The sequence below is a fragment of the Heteronotia binoei genome, chromosome 4 (assembly GCF_032191835.1).
Source record: "Heteronotia binoei isolate CCM8104 ecotype False Entrance Well chromosome 4, APGP_CSIRO_Hbin_v1, whole genome shotgun sequence".
Taxonomy (NCBI): domain Eukaryota; kingdom Metazoa; phylum Chordata; class Lepidosauria; order Squamata; family Gekkonidae; genus Heteronotia; species Heteronotia binoei.
The window spans coordinates 52630945-52649067 of record NC_083226.1 but is presented as its reverse complement, the minus strand read 5'-3'; the positions used below and the strand labels follow the sequence as shown (position 1 = coordinate 52649067).

The 18123-nt window shown below is 41.3% G+C and overlaps 1 protein-coding gene across 10 annotated transcripts in view; it reads right to left on the bottom strand.

The window, feature by feature from the left end:
• Nucleotides 1-7906, bottom strand: part of NFIB (nuclear factor I B) — a 407796-nt gene extending 399890 nt beyond the window's left edge. For 4 of the 10 annotated variants that reach the window (XM_060237273.1, XM_060237278.1, XM_060237274.1 and 1 more), the window contains exon 1: nt 7790-7906. In XM_060237273.1, coding sequence (XP_060093256.1) covers nt 7790-7885 — 96 coding nt within the window. In that variant the 5' untranslated portion in view covers nt 7886-7906. The remainder of the gene's footprint in view (nt 1-7789) is intronic. The other 6 variants (XM_060237280.1, XM_060237282.1, XM_060237285.1 and 3 more) reach the window with 4 other exon arrangements.
• Between the last annotated feature and the right edge of the window lie 10217 nt (nt 7907-18123).

Here is an 18123-nt window from a genome sequence, read left to right as displayed (position 1 = left end):
CACATTCAAGTATTCTTAATGCTATGTCAAATTTATTATTGAAAATCTGCAAATATAGACCAACAGTGTAGATTACTCATGTTTCCTGCCATGAAGAGCTCCATGGAAGAGCAGAGGTCACATCCATCATTTTTTCCCTCTTTGATGCATTCATTCATGCCAATATCACATATTATTCCAGGGGGTCCTTGACCTTAAGTAATGGCTTTCCAATGACTGCAGTAGAAAGAAAGGGCCAATGCATGTGAGAAATGCTGTACAAGGCTGTTTGAATGCATGTGAGAAATGCTGTACAAGGCCTGCCATGTTATTGGTGGAGATGGGGAAACCAGGCCTATTAAAAGGAATTCAATCAAGAGCTTTGGAAAGTTTTTGAAAGTTAAAAAAGGTTGGTATTTATTTGCACTGTTGCATACATTTAAGTCCCTTGAAGTCAATGGGTTATTAAAAACACACAACAGTGTGTTGGATTGCAGCCCAAGTATGTCATTCTACTGAAGATAATGACAAGATGCCACTGACTGAAGACTCTTCAAAGGTTTACCTACTGTACTGGGATACAAGCCAAAGGGCTCTTGCTCCATAGCTTGGGGCCTCTGTGGGCAGCCTCTTCAAACAAGACCAGCTTTGGACCTCTTTGCTTGAAGGAAGGGGGAGGGTTACTTGTATTTCAGTAATTTTTGTGAACCACTTTGAATACCTTCAGATCTGGACCACCTCTAGCAATCTGCTCCATATAGAACATCTGAACCATTAAGGTATGCTTCATGAAGAACACCTAGCTGGAATAGCAAGGCAACACACTAAAGACCACAGCACTTGAAATGTCTATTTCTATGTTTTAAATTGTTTTTACTGTTTTAATGTTTTATTGTATGTTTATATTCATGCATATGCATGACCATGTGAGCCATCCTGAGCCTGCTTCAGCAGGGAGGGCGGGATATAAATTGAATTAAATAAATAAATAAAAGCAATATATAAAGTGCGTAAATAAAACAAATAAATACTATGTTTACCTGTACCTTAAATGAAAACAATATAAATCAAAACAGTCAGGACAAAACCTTTATCTTTAGACATAACTTCATAATCATGTAGAGGCAAGAATTAATTGTTTTGCTGGTTTGATTATTGTATTATGCTCTTTTACTTTTAAGTTTACTTGCTATGGCTCTTATTGCTAATGCAATAGTTTATGAATGAATATGAATATCAAATCATCTCATATAAAATGCTGCAATTTTTTAAAACAGGGGCAAGATGCAATAGCTAGTTTTTGTTAGTCCAGATAATTTTTTTCTGGGATAATCTTTGGAAAGCAGAAGTATAGTTCTGTGTTCTGCACAGTATAGATCAGGTTCAGGTACAAACATGGAGGATATAACATCACTGTGATGACAGCACAACCACATGGTCATCAACACTGCCACACCACAACACCAGGGAATCTCCTTAAATGGCAAGGCAACAGCATGTAGAATGTTTCCTAAAGTTACAGGACATATCCTGAGAGCCTTCATCATGTTGGTACAACAAGGATGAAGCAACAGGCTCTGATAGTTAATTTTAAAGACAAGTGTGGGGGAGCTGAGCAGTCATTTTCCATTTACTTGGTTAGGACATCTCTATGGTGGCACCAAATTTTAATTTTAAAAGAGCTGTTAAAAAGAACTCAGATTGAGTTGATATTTTATACCAAAAATCCAACACAGTTGAAGACTACATTGGAGGAAACAACCTGTTGATCTGGTAGACCTCCTAATGGCGCTGGTGGACCTCCTGATGGCACTTGGTTTTTTTGGCCACTGTGTGACACAGAGTGTTGGACTGAATGGACCATTGGCCTGATCCAACATGGCTTCTCTTATGTTCAGTTAACACTATTAACAGTGAATTCTGCCCTAGGACTGCAACTCACACACGTTTATAAACGGAAAATCAAGTTGCCTTCATTAGCTCCATAATGCCAGCTAAATAGTAAAATGATTGGAAATACTGACATTGTTTAACATCTGTCCCAGTTTTCCTCAGAGATGCTTTGAAGTTTTAAGACCCTATTGGACAGCTTCAGTTTTCTACCATTGTACCACTTTCAATTTGTTTTGTTGATTTTCAAATAAGAATAGACTGGAAAAGCCTGATTATGAACCCAATTTCCCTGCCAAAAGATACAAGGCACAATTCATTTAAAGGTAAACATTTTAAATATAACTTGTTTCAATATTAAAATCCAAAGAGAATAAAATTGCTTAACTTTGGCAGGATTATGTCCACACATATTAACTTCATACAGAAAGCACTGCAGCTATGCTTAATGCTAGACAGAAGTACCAACATAAATTTGAGTTTTCTTTCATTTATTTAAAGGAACAAGAAACAATGCAACCAAAGAGAAAGTGTTTCAACTCATGCATCTCATGCAAGGGAGTCAGAAGGAACTACATAGAAGTTTCAAGATGTTCCAGAAGATTTTGAATGTGCTAAAAGACATTAATAATGCCATCCTAAACAGAATTACACCCTTTTGTAACACGGCTTTTGTAAAGATGACACTGCAAATGTGTAATACATGTGCCTATTAGCATAGGGCTGCCAACCCTGGGTTGGTAAATTTCTGGAGATTTGGGGGTGGATCCTGGGGGCAGCGGTGTTTGCGGAGGAGAGGGACCTCAGCAGGGCATAATGCTGTAGAATCCTTTCAAAGCAGCTGTTTTCTTCTTCTCTGTAACCTGGAGATCAGTTGTAATTCTGGAAGATCTTCAGGTTGGCAACCATGCCTGTGAGTCATTGGAGTCTGACTATGAGCCCATTGCTTTGCATGTTTATTTGGAATTATGCTCCAATGAATTCAAAGTACTTCTTTGCTGATATGCACAAAACTGTAGCCTTAAACTGATTGTCATCTAGCAAAATTGAATCTCCAAGTTCATCACATAAAAATATGTAGAAATCAGAGAGTCTAAAACAGTAAATCAAAATTGATGTTCTGTACCAGAGGTCATACCAGAAACTAGTATTCTAAAATTCAACAGGTATTCAACAACACAGGTATACAAAGAACAGCTAGGTGTAAAATACAGATATTTCTCTGTGCAGACTTCACATACAAATACCAATACACTGGAAATCCCCTAAAATATTTGCATTTCCATGAAAGCAAAAATCACAGTATATCTGGATGCAATATTTATACCCTCTTTTTAATTTAACTGATTCTAAAACAGCATCATACTTAAATCTTAACACACACGTAATCCACACAACATTATACATTGGTGTGATGTCTTTCAAAATAGTTTCCTATTAAGTGTAAGATATAAGGTGCAGAATATCACAACAGATAACTGAACAAATTTTACCACATCATTTTGCGCTATTAATAAAGCTCTAAATCTTCAGAATTTTTCTATCATCTAATCTCTAGGTCATTGGAACATACAGTTAACACAAGCAGAAACCCACAAGGATTTGTGGATTAAATCTTATTTCCCTCCCCTACTATCTCTTCCTTCCCTTCCTTGAAAGTCCCCCTTTCCTGCTTCCTTCTCTTCTCCCCATCTGCCATCCTGTCCTGCCTTTATCTCCTTCAATTTTCTGCCTTTCCCTACCCACAGCACCCTCTGCCCTGAAAAACTATTGCCCTTGCATGGGGTTTGGCCAGCCCGAGAGCCGCCGTCTGCCTTGCCTTGTGCTTCAGGGCTTAGCTGGGTGCCAGTGTCTGGCTTTCCTTGAGCTGTGATTGACCAGTGCTTCTATCTGCCTTGCCTTGAGCAGGCTGAACCAGGCATCACCACCTCCCCCGCTTCCCCTCTTGTGTGGGGCCCAGCAGGACAGATTCTGTCCCCCTGCCTCACCTCAGGCTGTCTGGGCACTCACTTTTCCTCCTTGTTCAGGGCTTGGGTGGGCTCAGCCCTTTTATCAGAGAGCTTGCTGGCCCACATCAGTCCTTCTATCAAACAGCTGGTTGGGAGAGGGGCAGGCCATCAGCCCACCAGCAGGCTTCCAGGCGCTCTCAGTAGCCATTCACTGACTTGCCTGTGAGGTAAGTCAGGCTGAAAATGTGGAACTGGCCCAATGTCACCCAGTGAGTTTCTACAGCAGAATAGGAATTCAATGTTCTAGTTTGAAACTCTTAACCACTGCACCACACTAGCATGCATGTGGGGACTGCTGTTGAACAGTAGCATAAAGTCAGGCCTGTGTGAGTTATAGAAGCTGGGTGGCAATAAGTTGCCCAGGGGGTCTGCTGGGCATGACCCCAATCACTCCTCCCTCAAAGCCCAAAATATCTGTGGAAAATACCCTTCCCCTCCTTCTGCCTGGCAGCAGCTCAGCCTGTTGTAATGGCCTAGCACCTGAGGGCATCTGTTTCTTAAAGCTACAGGCTCACACATTTTTTTGGGGGGGGGGGGTTAACATCGAACATAATTTTTTTTAGATCTCAGATTTTTCAGCAAACCTGGGGTGATTTTTAGGTTTGTAGAAAGATCTGTCCTCTGTTTCCAGGTTCAGTCTCCAGATATAAGTATCCTCAGATTCGCCCCTCTTTGCTATTAGAATATATGATATACCAAATTACAAAACTTGAGTGTAAAACTCTTCACTATTTATATGAACCAGAGCATGGTTCTCTCCCCCCCCCCCCCCCGGAATAAAAGGTGCCAGAACTTTCAAGAGGGAAATTAAAGAGAAACACATGGATACCCGTCATGAACTTTTAAACGTTTTTTGAGAATTTTGTTTACAGAAATAGGTTCTGGTACACAGTTCCACCACATTCCTCCAGAAAAAAATTTCTGAACCAGAGCATCCATAAATACAGAAGCTGTATATGATACATGTCATGAAATAAAATTTCTCTAGTTGATGACTAAACTAAATGCCAATATCAGGCTAAACATTCATGGATGTTAGTCATATACATAAGATTTATGCAACGGAATTACACAATTCTGTCTGGCAACCAAGTAGTACTTTGATTTTAACATTATTTTCTAGAATATATAGCTAAAAGAAAGGACCTTTTTTTAGCTTATTTGAAGTTTACTTTTCTTTCATTTGCTTCTTTAATGCTGTCTCAAAAATCTTAACCTGTATATTGTTTAAAAACTGACAATGTTAAGTAAAAGGAAAAAGGATATACTTTGTGGGTTTCCCCTATTAGTTGTTTCTTTTATTAAATAACATTTAGGAATAAATGGTGCTAAAATCTGAACAAATTGTAATAAAAAGGAAGTATTAATTGGCAACACTACAGTTTTGGACAGAAGAATGGGGGAAGTTAATTAGTAATCTGTTATCTTTTCAAAATAGACCACAGCCTTAAAAACATTATCCTTAAACTTCTAGAAATTAAATGCCCAGAGAATATTTAAACAGGAGAATGGTGATAATGACTGTTATCTTTAATTTTTCTTAAAATTACAATTCAATTTAACTCCCTTACATTCAATGAAATTACACCAGTGTAAGTAACAAATCTCGCCTCGTGCCATGTATTTATTTATCTTTTTATTTGTTTTGAAAGAAATCCTACTCAAGTCAAATGAAATATATTTACAAGCAAATATATTTAAGATCATAGCCTTATAGCCCAGTCTAATCAATCAGTTGTTAAGTCCTATTTCAACAGTACTTACTTCAAGCGATGTAAGCACTGAAGCCCACATAGTATATAATACCTCACAGTAGAATATCGTAAACCATGCAGACAAAAGCACTACATTTTTCATAGAAAATACTACAATTTATTTATATTTCTGCAAAGTCTTTGTGAAGATCCCTTATTACCCAAAATGTTTAATATCGCTACCAGACAAGAAAGACTTCAACTTGAGTTTTCTCTCTGATTCTGCAGCTAACACAGAATATGACTAACGTATAAACTCAAATGAATATTACCTCTGAGTTATCAGTTTAATATAAATAATGACTTCGAAAACACAAACACTTTAGCTATCAGTAGCACTTTATAGAATAGCCTTGCATAACAACCAATGATAATACAATTACCTGTATTTTACAGATGGTTCCTAATAAAATACTGGTGAGTGAAAGTATTGATTTTCTTTTAGCAGTGCCAGCTTACTGGAAAGCTGTCCTTAAAGAAACCTTGCTTAAAACACAAGCATATTACTTTAAAAAAAATCTGTGAGCATTCAGTAAATTTAATTAAATCTGTCACAACATACATTTTACAATGCCCTTCTGTGCTGCACTGAACTACTTTAATAGCTCATTTAAATAACAAGCACACACACACACCAAGCACCAAATTCTGATTAAAGCCCTAAACAGCAATCTGTTATCACAAGTACTAATGCCAAATTACAAACATACACTCACAAAATGACTTTGAATCACTCCCTTTCTTTGTGTACCTAAATTAATGTACTCAGCATACAAGTGCTCAACAAGTTGAAAAAAACTCCATGAAACAAACATCCTTTAAATTAAAATACTCCCTTAGTATGTGATCTCCTCAGAAGCCACATAGCAAAATCCACCTTTTAAGGGGAGAAAAGAACAATAAAAGCAGAATAAAGTCCTTGAAAAGTGGTGTAGCAAACGAAGACACTTAGAATCAGAGAGCTGCCTTCTATCCAGGCGCTGGGACAGGCTGTCCACTGGTGCTCCTCATACCCACCAGCCCTGAATAAAGTGCCCATTGTCTCTGCACTGTACTAATTGTGAAAAAACAGCCCATGCAGTAAGCATAATAATTATCCAGACAAACAAGCAAAGGCAATCACGGAAGGAACGAACGGAGCAAAAATACACGGACAGACAAAGCAATCCAGGAATGAAATTAATATTCATAATGGAAGGTTTGCCAGCAGAAGGTCCTCATTCACGGCACAGATATTTCATACAAGGGACTATTGTCTAGTCAACAAAATGAGCATATGAATAAAATTTCATGAATCCCTGATGAAGAGATGAGATTCTCTTTCCCAAAGCACTCAGTCCTGGTCCCACAATTTTGCCCAAAGTCACTTTCAAACTCCTTCTCTCACAAACATTAGAAAAGTTATCTTCCTCTCTGGATTCACCTCTGTATATTTTGCTTTGTTTTCTTCCTTCAGTTGCAGCTGTATAAATATGACACCCCCCCCCCAAAAAAATAGCAAGCCATGTTCGTCCAAACGAAAAAGAATTGGACTTAATATGCATAGCTTCATTAACTAAATTTAATTATGTCAAGCAGCATATTAATCAGTAGTTGCTCTAGTTTCTGTACTCATTGAAAGGGAGGAGGATTTCAAATTAAGGGAAGCATGGGGGACAATCGCATACTGATTAGGAAGCTGCTCACAACGTGATACAATGGTCTTTCTAAATAATTATTCCAAAGAAACAGAATAAATAGGCAGATTGCTTGTTTTAGGACTACCTCAAGAACAATTAGCCAAGAACGTGATGACATTGCTGCTTTCTTTTTTTTATCTATGCACATTTTAACAGCCAGCCAGCTTGGGCACAAAGTAAAATTAACATTTTACAAGGAGTTTTGTTTGTTTGTTTGCTTCCAACAAAGAAAAAAGGGAGCTAAATTCCTCCCACTGCCCTTCCTTAGTTCTACAAAATGTTGCTGCAACACATGAGAAACCTTATCTAACCTGCTAGGATGCTTAGGGGGGGTCCACCAAGCTACTGAACTTGCACCTGAAAAGTTTTTGCGCCGATGTGAACTTTACAACACGTGCATTTTAGCAATGAAGGAGGAGTTCAAAAAGAAAAAAAACTTTCAGGAAGGAGGAAAAAAAGTGTTATCACACCAACTTACCATCCACCAAGTCCTGGCTGACATGTCATAACATAGCTGCCATTTTATGGAGCTGTCCGACGTTTTCCCTGCCATTACGCTGTCAGCAACCTTCATCTGATGCAGCTCAATGGAAGATAAGACACCTAATCAAGAAAACATCAGCAGTGGCTTGCTGGGCTACATGTAGGCCAATCCTTATCACACTGCATCATGGGAAAAGCTCCTTTATTAGCAAGAACTCCAACCTCACAGATATAAAGACAAGGATCAGGTTTGGTGTTTGTGTGTTAGGGTGCATGTGTGTCTGAACTGCAGGAAACTAGCTAGCATTCTTTGTGTATCATGTGTACAAGAGTTAAGTATTTTGCAAGTGGGCGGCTAAATGCTTTGCCGGGCTATGCACGCTAAAGTTTATTTGCATTCTCTTCTGTTGTATATTGTTTGACATGTTCTACAGTTAGATTTGAGAGCAGATGAAATGGGGGGGGGAGGTTGTAATTGCTCAGAATAAATATCTCCCCCAACAAAGACATAACAGTTTCATTGACACAACTGGAGTTCAGTTCAAATGTCACTGCAGGCGCACATGCACACGCACACACACACACAAAGAGGAATTGAACACACAGATAGCAGCTGCAGATGAGGTTGCCAAAGGCTACAAACCTTATGAACATGCTGCACATACGGAAACAGTTTAACTCTTTAAAATCAAAGTTTTAACAAGAAACTTGAAGGGCCAGTTCCAGGTTTTGATGAGGGCCCCAAGCACAGACTTCCCAAGGATCCTTTCCCCTCTTCTACCTGCCACCATCCCTCCACACAGGCCCTCCTTGACTTCCAACAACCAACATGCCTTCCACCTGCCTGTGTGCCCTGACCCTACCCGCTTCTGAGTTCTGTCACTGTTCATGTTCACCACTGCCTGCAGCCCTTCTCCCAGTAGTACTGGGCAGTTAGGAGCATGGTGGAACATCAGCAAATAAGTGTGTTTGCGGGGGGGTGGGGGGTGGGGAGGGTGTTTGTCAGCAGTAGGATATGCCAGAAAACCTGGGTACTCTGATGCTGGTCATGTCAACCTACATAAAGGCCAGTGGTGGTGCCAGCATATCAAGAGTAGGACAGTGAAGGTGCAGGATTATGGTTGCCAGCTTTGGGTTGGAGATTTTGGGGATGATGCCTGGGGAGGGTGGGGTTTAGAGAGGGAAGCAGCCTCAACAGGGTATGATGCCATAGAATCTACCCTACAAAGCATCTTTTTTTTTTCCTCTAGGGAAACTGATCTTGGTTGTCTGGAGATAAACTGTTCAACAGCCAGAGAACTCCAGGTGCCACCTGGAAGCTGGCAAAACTATGCAGAACAGAAAGCTGTGCACATTTCTTTCTGCTGCCCTGAATGAATTCTGATCTGGTCCATTCTATACCAGTGCATTTGAAAGATATACTGGGGAAAGGAGTTTTATTTATTTATATGTTCCTTCCTTGCAGTCTCCAGGGTCATATATGGAACTTACTTTAAGTGTCAGCAAGTGAAACAAAAGACAGAGTGTTTCTGAACATGAGCAGAGTACCATTTGATAAATAACAGTCTCCCCTTTCCCCCTCCCATGGGATCAGAAGGCAGGATTTTCCTAGGAGGTACATAATGTGCTTTCCGGACAAGCTTGAGCCTTAGTACTCATTTTCTCTATCATTATTAATTTCTCATCATCCAGTTTTCAATAAAAAAGATTATTTGACCCTTTTCAGTGAAGGCATAGCAACTTACCAGAAAGGAGGCAGTGCTGATATGTATTACTTTTGTATTTGTGATGTACAATATAAGCTCTGCCCTGGATTACTCAGGCTAGCCTGATCTTATGAGATCTCAGAAGCAGTATTTGGATGGGAGACCACCAAAAAAAGTCCAGAACTGTGATTCAGAGGCAGGCATTGGCAAACCACATCTGAACATCTCTTGCCTTGAAAATCCTTTTGGGTCATCATAAGTCAATGTGACTTGACAACCAAAAGAGAGCCCCAAAAGCCCAAGCCTACACTACAGCCTTAAATATAATAGGCTGGAAATATTCATAAAGACAGATGTAGTAAACTGGAAAAAAAGACTGATCTATCACCAGGTATCCAGGTAATCCAGCATTCTGTTTCACACAGCAGCCAATGAACAAGAGCAGAGGTTAAGGGCCTTCTGTGATGTTGCTTCCTAACACTGTATTCAGAGGCTTACTGCCTCTGGAAATGGAGGTTCACTTAAGCAATCCAGGTAAGAAGCCACTGATGGACCTAACCTCCATGAATGTCTAAACTGCTTGCTTTTTTTTTTTTTTTGCATGGCCACTGGCAGTGAATTCCGTAATTTAAGTACTCTGTGTGAAGAAGTACTTCCTTTTGTCTGTCCCGAATAAATTGACTACCAATAGGAGTAGCTTTTTTAGCAGAAGAAAAAATAGCTGAATAAGTATCGTTGTAATGATTTGAATATACTGGACTTTCAAAAAATATTACTCTGCAGATTATTTTTGTCTCAGGGTAAGGAATATAAAATACAGAGCTCTAGCCTAGGTAAAAATGTCATACATATAATATTTTACAGCAACTATATGTAATAACATTAAAGACCACAATTAATATTTTACTGCTTTATATAAAAATACTTACATCCCACCTTTCTCCAAAGACTCAAGGAGACCAACAAAATGCGGGATGCAAAGAGTGTAATAAAACAGAGACAAAATAACAAGAATAAATACAGCAAGCCTGCAAAACCCCCCAAAAAACTCCAATAAAACAGTTTTCACAGAGCTAAATACAAGCAATTTCAAGTAAACATCCCTTTGATATGAAACAGATACACAAGTTCTCCAAAATATCCCTGCTTTTAAGTATTGTATAAAATATATTTATTAGGGATTGGCACAGACTGGGAAATCCCAGTTCAGTTTGCAAACCAAACCAGCTCAATTCTCAAACTGGTTTGAAAACTGAACCCAAAACAGTTTAAATAAAAATACCCCCAGGGGCCTAGAGGCTTCAAAATTACAGTAGATCTCCATCTGACTCTCCTCTACGTACCCACTGAGTTGTTAAAAATTAGACATCAGGGGTCCAAGTTATGGACCCACAAACAAGGTGCTTTTCAATTAGAGGTCACCTGCTGGTTCAGGAGTTTACAAAATGGAACCTAGAAACATCCACCTTGCAGAGTGCCTCCTGGGGATATCCCTGCATATGCCCAAGTCACATGTGGGTTGGATTGGGGGGGGGCAAGTTACAGACTCCACCCCAAGCAAGGAGCCCCAGGATGGTTTTTGGAGAGATGTTGGGCATGGGTTCACAAATGCATAGACCAGACCACCCTTCATCTGACTGAAAATGTATTCAATGGTCAGGACAAGACCAGCCACCCACCCTGCCCAAGCCTGGGAGTCACACTTAAGCTGTAAGTGCCTGCTGCTACCTAGCTCCACCCACCCTTTCTTTGCAGGCTATCTCAGTGATGACTGGGCAGGGCCAACCCTCTTGCCCTGCCCAGGGCTTGGAAGCCACCCACACAGTTGCAGATGGTTGTGTCTCCCTGGGCCAACCCACCCACCCTCAAAAAGTGAAGTGATTACTGGGCAGGGGTGACCCTCCCACCCTGCCTGGGGTCTAGGAGCCCCTCCCTCCACAATTGTGAGTGGCTGTTCTCCCAGGCTCACTCTCCACCTCTGGGCAACATGATTGCTAGGCAGGGGCCAATTCTCTTGCTTGGGAGCCATCCACACAGTTGTGGGTGGCTGTGTCTTCACAGGCCAACCCACCCAGCCCCAAATGGTAGCATGATTTCTAGGCAAGGCTGACCCTCCCTATGCTTATGCCACCTGCCTGGCCTCCATTCAGGCTTTGGAAGGGAACTGGGTACGCCACTGCCCTAGAACAAGACTGAGGGCCCTGGCACACAACTGGTTTATTTAGGGGTCCTACTGGACTCCATCACTGGCATTTCCCACCTGCCTGAAGACAAACTGGCTGCCCTTCAGGCCTTTATTACCCTGGTCCTCAATAATAATAATAATGTAGAAAATGTACACTGAGGGAGCTTCAGGATTTTCTGGGGCACTTGAACTTCACTTTCAGGGTTGTTTCCTCAGGCAGGCTTGGTGTGCACCAGGTCAGCAGCTGGCACTTTCTCTCCTCATCACCACATAGTCACCCGGGGCACGAAGACTGATTTCAAGGTTTGGTTTTCTTTTGTCACCTTCACTAGGGCCTCTCTCAATTTGACTAACCATTGGAATCTGGCCACCTCCAGTTGGACATTTCAAGGAATGTAGGATTCAATGTGTATTTCTTGTGCTGGAGGCAGAACATTTGGCTTCTGAGCATTTGGCTTCTGAGGACCCTTTTTCCTTGGTTGCAGCTATAGGAGCTTCAGTGGGAATTAAGTAGTATCCATCTGACTTTGGTGGTGGTTTCAGGTCTTGGGCTAGATCTGGGAGGGGTGGTGGTTTGCATCTGTGTGCCAGCCTCTCCTGGGTGGGGAATCCTTTAAGGGGTCTTTGGGGTCAAGCCCTGAAGACGCATGGCAAGGTTGGGGCCTGTCACCCAGCTCCATTTCCAGGTTAAAAGGGAACCACACAGAGGCTTGTACCAATGTGGACACACTGACTTGCCATTCTAGGTTTACTCCAACAAGTGGGATGCGGAAGGCCTCAAACAGTAAACAGGCGGATCATCAGATGCCTGGGCCCATGCATCAAGCTGTGCCAATGCTTCAGCAACTATAATCAATGAAGCTATGGCCTGTTTTACTCCATCTGGGCCTCTGTGTGCATCTGTGTCCCTTTTTCTCTTCCCTGCCTCCGCCCCCTGACTTTAAGACCACAAACTTTAGCCAGTCCTTCCCACACATTAACCCCCCTCCCCCGCTGTTTGGCAACTCTGACCTAATGTGTCACACAGTGGCCAAAAAAATTATATATATATATACACACACACACTCACTGATGGACCTCTGCTCCATATTTTTGTCTAGCCCCCTCTTGAAGCTGGCTATGCTTGCAGCAGCCACCACCTCCTGTGGCAGTGAATTCCACATGTTAATCACCCTTTGGGTAAAGAAGTACCTCCTTTTATCCGTTTTAACCTGACTGCTCAACAATTTCATTGAATGCCCACGAGTTCTTGCATTGTGAGAAAGGGAGAAAAGTACTTCTTTCTCTACCTTCTCCATCCCATGCATAATCTTGTAAACCTCTATCATGTCACCCCGCAGTCAACGTTTCTCCAAGCTAAAGAGCCCCAAGCGTTTTAACCTTTCTTCATAGGGAAAGTGTTCCAAACCTTTAATCATTCTAGTTGCCCTTTTCTGCACCTTTTCCAACGCTATGATATCCTTTTTGAGGTGCGGTGACCAGAATTGCACACAGTGTTCCAAATGAGACCGCACCATCAATATATACAGGGGCATTATGATACTGGCTGATTTGTTTTCAATTCCCTTCCTAATAATTCCCAGCATGGCGTTGGCCTTTTTTATTGTAATCTCACACTGTCTTGACATTTTGTTTGTTAACCATGCAGGCCTTCTCTTATACCTGTTTGTACCTTTCCCAACTTGTGGTATATATTTTATCTGAGCTTCTAGGATTGTAGTTTTGAATAGCCTCCAAGCTTCCCCAAGGGTTTTGACTGTATTTACCTTTCCTTTCAGTTTCCTCTCCACATGCCTCCTCATCTCAGAGAATTTACCCCTTTTAAAGTTAAACGTGGTTGTGCTGGTCTTTTGGAGAAACTCTCTATTTATACAAATGGTGAAATCAATAACGTTATGGTCACTGCTCCCAAGCGGTGCGATCACTTTTACATCTCCCACCAAGTCTTAGGCATTACTCAGGACCAAATCCAGGATCGCCCCACCCCTGGTTGGTTCAGAGACCATCTGCTCCATAGCACAGTCATTGAGAGCATCTAGAAACTCAATCTCTTTCTCTCAACCAGAACACATATTGGCCCAGTCAATCTGTGGGTAGTTAAAATCACCTATGATGACACAGTTTTTACGTCTAGCCACTATCTTTAAGCCTTCCATCATATTATAGTCGTCCTCTATCTTTTGATTTGGTGGGCAATAAGAATCTCCCATACTTAAATTTCCTTTTGGTCCCTCTATTTCAACCCAAAGCATTTCTAGAAGGGAATCTAATTCTCTGACCTCAGTCTTACTGGACCGTATGCCCATATGCCCTGACATACAGCGCCACCCCACCTCCAACCCTTCCCTCCCTATCCTTCCGATATAATTTATATCCAGGAATCACCGTGTCCCACTGATTCTCCTCATTCCACCAAGTTTCTGAAGTTCCCACAATGTCTGTTTTCTCCCAACACTAAACATTCCAACTCACCAGTTTTACTTTGAAGACTTCTAGCATTTGTATACAAACATCTAGAATTTCCCAGGCAAGCTAGGCCCGCCACCTTCCTCCTGCCGCCTCGAGACTCTGACAGGCAGTCCATTCTGTTTGTCACCATCTCAGTGGACAACTCTGATCCATTACCCGGTAGAAAAGTAACAGCTTTAATTCAGCCCAAGAGACATGGTTTCCATGTGGTTTGGTTCAGGGGATGCCCCCTCAAAAGTCGGCCTACTTGCCCTGACCTGGGTAGCCCAGGCCAACCTGATCTCATCAGATCGTTCCAGAAGATGGTCTGGGCCGGCAGAGGTATTCCTGCATGCCCAAGAGGGCTCCTAGGCTGAACAGGCAGCTGCCCTCAGAAAGAACCATCAGAAAAAGTCTTTCCACCCTGCAGGTTTCAGGGCAAGAAAAAGATCCAGAATTAAAGGGAGCACGTTCAGCCAGGGCTCCGGACTCTGCACTGGCTGCCAATAATATACTGAGTTCGGTACAAGGTGCTGGTTATTACCTTTAAAGACCTATATGGCCTAGGACCTGCCTACCTTAGGGACCATCTCTCCCCACATGTTCCCCAGAGAGTACTGAGATCGGGATTTCAAAATCTGCTTGTTATCCCCGGACCAAAGGAGGCGCGCCTGCAATCCATAATGGCTCCATAATGGCTCCTTTCTGGTGGAACCAACTGCCGGAAGAGGTGAGGGCCCTGCGGGACCTTGGTCAGTTCCACGGGGCCTGTAAGACAGCCCTCTTCTGGCTGGCTTATAATTAACTGGCATTGGAAGCTGAGTGTAGTTCTGATAGACCGCCATTATATGTTTTATACGTTTTATTATTCTACTGTTTTAATTATGTAAGATGTTTTAAATTCAAATTATGTTAGATTTTTATGTATTGTGAATTGCCCTGAGCCACTTCGGTGGGAAGGGCGGGATATAAATAAACTTGAACTTGAACTAATGTGAATGTACCCTTAAAGCTCCCCCCATAATGTGAATTTGAAGTAAATAATGCTTATGATATGACCTGGAAGACCATGACAAGTTAACTGAACTACTATTTATCTTCTATTCTCCATCTCCCCAATAAACAATATATCTGCATGACCCCAAATTCATAATTACATATTTTGTAGATATGTAGTTATCTCCCAAACACCATTTTGACTGATCTGCGTTCTGTCTATATATTTTTTTGCCTACTATGTTTGAAGACACTGATTTGAACATTTTTATCAACAGGAATTTTGTTTTAATTATCATAGAATCTCTCAAAGAAGTCAGTATGATAAGACAAACAGATTAGTTTCTTTTCAGTTATTTGCAATCCTTTAAATAATATAAATACTGTAATTAAAATCTGAATATTCTTTGTGACCTATTTATTGATCAAACAGGCCCACTCTGAAGAACAGGAGGGCAATCACTTGCTTTAACACTGATACTGTTGTGACTTGGAAGATTTTGATTACCATGAATGGGTTTTAACAAAAGAACCTTCATGTTCTTCAGTGACTGGGGATGTTTTCCTTATGGCCTGGAGTCATACTCTGCCCTTTGGAAGGTGACACCCTTCTGCTACAGGGAGAAAAGTTGGGGGCTCATTTTTCTGTTTGAATTTAGAAGTCAGGCTAAACACTACAGTGAAGCTGGACTGGAAGGAACTGGAAGGGGGTTTCAGACTCCATATGATTCCTTAAGGAGTCAGAAACAGTTGTTTTGCTGCTAGTTTTTACAGGTCTGCTTGTAACTGTCTGCTACTATGTGATAATAATCTAAGAGAAACAGGCAATTTATTTGTGGAAATGGCTGTTTGTCTAGTTGGTGACTTTTGAAGCATTACTATCTGTGGCATCATACTTTAAGCATTCATGGTGAGGGCACACACAAGGAATTATATAGCTAATTTGAGATGGGTAATGATGTTAACCTGAAGCATCTGATAAACTGAGCTTTGATTCACAAAAATTTATGCTAGAATAAATTGTGTTGGTCTCTAAAGTGCCACTGGACTTGTGCTGAATTACATGAGATGTGTCAAAATAAATGTCTATTTTAAAACATACAGAATGTGGAACATGTTCTCTATGCCGCTAATAACTACACTCACACTATGCTTTATGTAACATGAAACATAACTGAAAACCATGGTATAGATGATTGCATCTATAGAAAGCTATGGTTTTAGTGCAAGAAAGGAGGAAGGGAAGAAATTGGACCATGCAAATGTAGGAAGGAGCAGAGTACATAAGCCTGAGGCTTATTTATAAATCAAGTCAATGTAAATGAAGAAATGCTGGTTTTAAATGACCAAACCATGGGTCAGTGCATGCCAGGACTGCCAAGCTCCCGCTGGGGATGGAGGATCCCCTGGACCACTGGAGGGATCTCCGCCCCCAAAGAGCTCAGTCATTGCACAACGCGCCTTGCGTGATGACAGCACCTTGAAGTGACATCATTGTGTCGGGCATGTCACATCAAGGCGCTCTAGCCTTCAGGTAAAAACTCTATGGTACCAGAGAGCTTTTACCCAAATGCTAGTGTCCCCAGCACGACATGCCCAGCACGATGACAGCACTTTCGGGTGATGTCATCGCATGTGTGCACAAGAATTATCTCCCCGCTGAAGCCAAGGTAAGACTTGGCACCTCTAGTGCATACTAGTGCCCTGCTTGTGGTGGTTCATGAGCAAAAGCTGAAGTTTGCACACCATTACCACAGCTGCCTTATGGTGGGCTGAATAATTGCAAACCAGTCAACTGATTTGCCAGAAGCAGAGCTACTGCAAGATATAGAGGTGGAAAAACAGAAATGTAAGAGCAGTAATCATTAGCAAGACTTTCATTTTTTAACATTCAAAGGATCTGGTTGTGAAAAAGCACATTTTGTGTCACCATATTTGCTAGCAGTTACTTCAGTTATAGTTGCTTTTTTTTAGGTGACTAGTACGTAAGTGACTAGTAATCATTTACACAATACAGAAGTTTGGTCATTAGGAAAGTCTGATTTCATAACCCTTTTTCTGCAAAGGATGAATGTTTGCTAGTGAATACTATTTCTCCCCTCTGCACCCAAATAAGCCTATTTTCCATGAATGTAGTGAAGAAGGGGTGGGGAGGGGAGAAGCTTTGTTCTACTTTTTGTTTTAAGTGTTCTGAGCACAAGGTGACAATTGTGTAGCTTTTCAAACTGCCTGTCAAGTAACACAGAAATATAATTTTGTCTTACTGGGCAGTAGTACTGCATTCTAATCATCTTCCTACACCAACACAGCAACATGAAGCCATCATAACATGGAGGGAGAGAGGAAATGCCATACCATCCCACTTACTTGAAATGTCATTTCCGTATATACAGTAGAAATACTGTACTCAGAAATGCATGTATTGTTTCTAGTGGTGACTACAAGTAAAGTTCAACACTCGATTTATTTTACCAATCAAATCTGGTAAAATATGCTATTCAAAAATATTTAAAATGCTTTTATCTGGTACTCTTGGGGGGGGGAACCCTCAAAGCATCAAGAATTTAAATTATTTACAGACAAATCCCAGATGCCAGATCACCATGGTGCCTAGAAATATAATTGTGGTATCTAGTATGGTCAGCAATTTATTTTAGTGACTTCTAGCCATTCTCAGTGGAAATATTAAGGGCTGGAACCAAACAGTTTTTCCACTGGTATAAAATGAGGGAGGATTTCCCTTTGCCCACCACAAAAGTTATATGTGGAACAGGAGCTGCAATAAGGATGGAATTAGGCCCAGTGGTCATTTCATAGAAAAAGAGGTGCCGGAGCTAGGATTGCCAAGTCCAATTCAAGAAATATCTGGGGACTTTGGGGGTGGAGCCAGGAGACTTTGGGGGTGGAGCCAGGAGACATTAGGGGTGGAGCCAAGATCAAGGCTGTGGCAAGCATAATTGAACACCAATAACAAACTAAGAGGAACGGATCCTC